This window comes from Perkinsus marinus (genome assembly GCF_000006405.1).
Source record: "Perkinsus marinus ATCC 50983 genomic scaffold scf_1104296966226, whole genome shotgun sequence".
In the NCBI taxonomy this organism is placed as follows: domain Eukaryota; phylum Perkinsozoa; order Perkinsida; family Perkinsidae; genus Perkinsus; species Perkinsus marinus.
The window spans coordinates 90822-92250 of record NW_003204003.1 but is presented as its reverse complement, the minus strand read 5'-3'; the positions used below and the strand labels follow the sequence as shown (position 1 = coordinate 92250).

At 51.8% G+C, this 1429-nt stretch overlaps 1 protein-coding gene across 1 annotated transcript in view; it reads right to left on the bottom strand.

Moving 5' to 3' along the window:
* Positions 1–496: 496 nt before the first annotated feature.
* Positions 497–1429, bottom strand: part of Pmar_PMAR007645 (hypothetical protein) — a gene marked incomplete at both ends in the record, with an annotated part of 5391 nt that continues 4458 nt past the window's right edge. The window contains 5 exons of the mRNA XM_002769188.1: positions 497–628; positions 688–821; positions 869–966; positions 1018–1142; positions 1183–1318. Of these exons, the coding sequence (XP_002769234.1) occupies positions 497–628; positions 688–821; positions 869–966; positions 1018–1142; positions 1183–1318 (625 nt within the window). The remainder of the gene's footprint in view (positions 629–687; positions 822–868; positions 967–1017; positions 1143–1182; positions 1319–1429) is intronic.

Genomic DNA, 1429 nt, shown 5'->3' with positions numbered 1-1429 from the left:
ATCTGATGAGCAGATGGGCAGATTCAACAGAGGCTTAGCTCACCTGGGCTAAGACTATATTAACTGCTAGAGTAGTGAGGTAGGTCGACTTCCCCGCCCCGTTAGGAGCAGTGATGACCTGTAGTCGTCCCGACTCATATGATAGCTTGTAGTTATAGGGGGCGAACTGAGATGTGTCACCGTGTCACCGACTCATCCTCTGATGTTATACTTCTTTCCGTTGTGATGCCAGACTACTGTCACCACAAGCAGCTGCTATCGAGAAATTGTGGTTATACAAGGCATACCTGCGGCGAGTAACAAACATCTCTCTGTTAGGAGGAAGACAAAGGAGGACTCAATGAGAGGGTGGCGAGCAGCGTCAATCTCTAATGGTTCCTTCAACCCGCTGTCTGCAGTGATAACTGTGGGGATACACGCCATCCTAGCTGAGCCTGCTGTAGACGGAGCGTATCTAGTATGTTACTAACAGCAGATAGCAATGCCCTTGGAGCCATCACCCTCCACAGTAGATGCTGGTGAAGTTGGCAAAGGCGCACATCATGTCAAGGTGGTTGACCAGGTGTATGCAAGTATAGAGGTATTCAATCTCCGCCCGGACTTTGTCCAAGACCAACAGCTCCAGCACCTACGTCGTAGCTCTGTGAATAATCGGTATTGCGTCCGCAATACTTCACGAAACCGCACCAGCAGGGCCGCCTCTATCTCATGTAGTAGAGTGTTGACTCTGGTGAGGAGAGAGCTGGTCGCTGAGCACCTAGTAGCAGCTGACCCAAGCGCGATGAGCTTAGGAGTACCCACCTGGTCCTGTTGTCCTTTACCTGAGTTAACGCTCCTGAGTCCTCTCCCACCCCTGACGAGCTCGAACATCCTGCATCACTGCCTCCGGTGTCCATCATGGAAGAACCCTCCTGACCATCCATCTTGGGGAACTTCAAGCTTCTGCATGCTGCGATCACTGCCTCCCTGGAAGGGACCAAAGATGGACAAATATAATGTGAATCATCATCAGCTCACTTGGCACTCCTTGGGAAGCTCAGATGATATCCCTTTTTCTCGCTGAACTCAAGTCTCACCGCTCCGCTGGCCACGACTGTATTCTTCGAAATCACTTCCTGGTACGTCTTAGCGATGTGGTCAACCTTGCATGAAATGAGCAGCCCTCCCATGGTGATAGCTGACCTCGCGTATCCGTTCCCGCCATGTAGCTCGCGTGATGTCCAGGACCGGGTCAACTCCAGCATGGATAACAGCAGCGATTTGAGCAGTGGCAGTGAAGACCCCCCGACTGGTCAGGACTCTACGAGTCTTCATCGAGCTGATCGATCCTGATGCAACTACGCCTTTGGCGAGACTAACATTCGTCCGACCATCTTACCGTCTCCTTCCACTAGATGCTTCACTGCCTCGGCATCAACTACTGTATCGA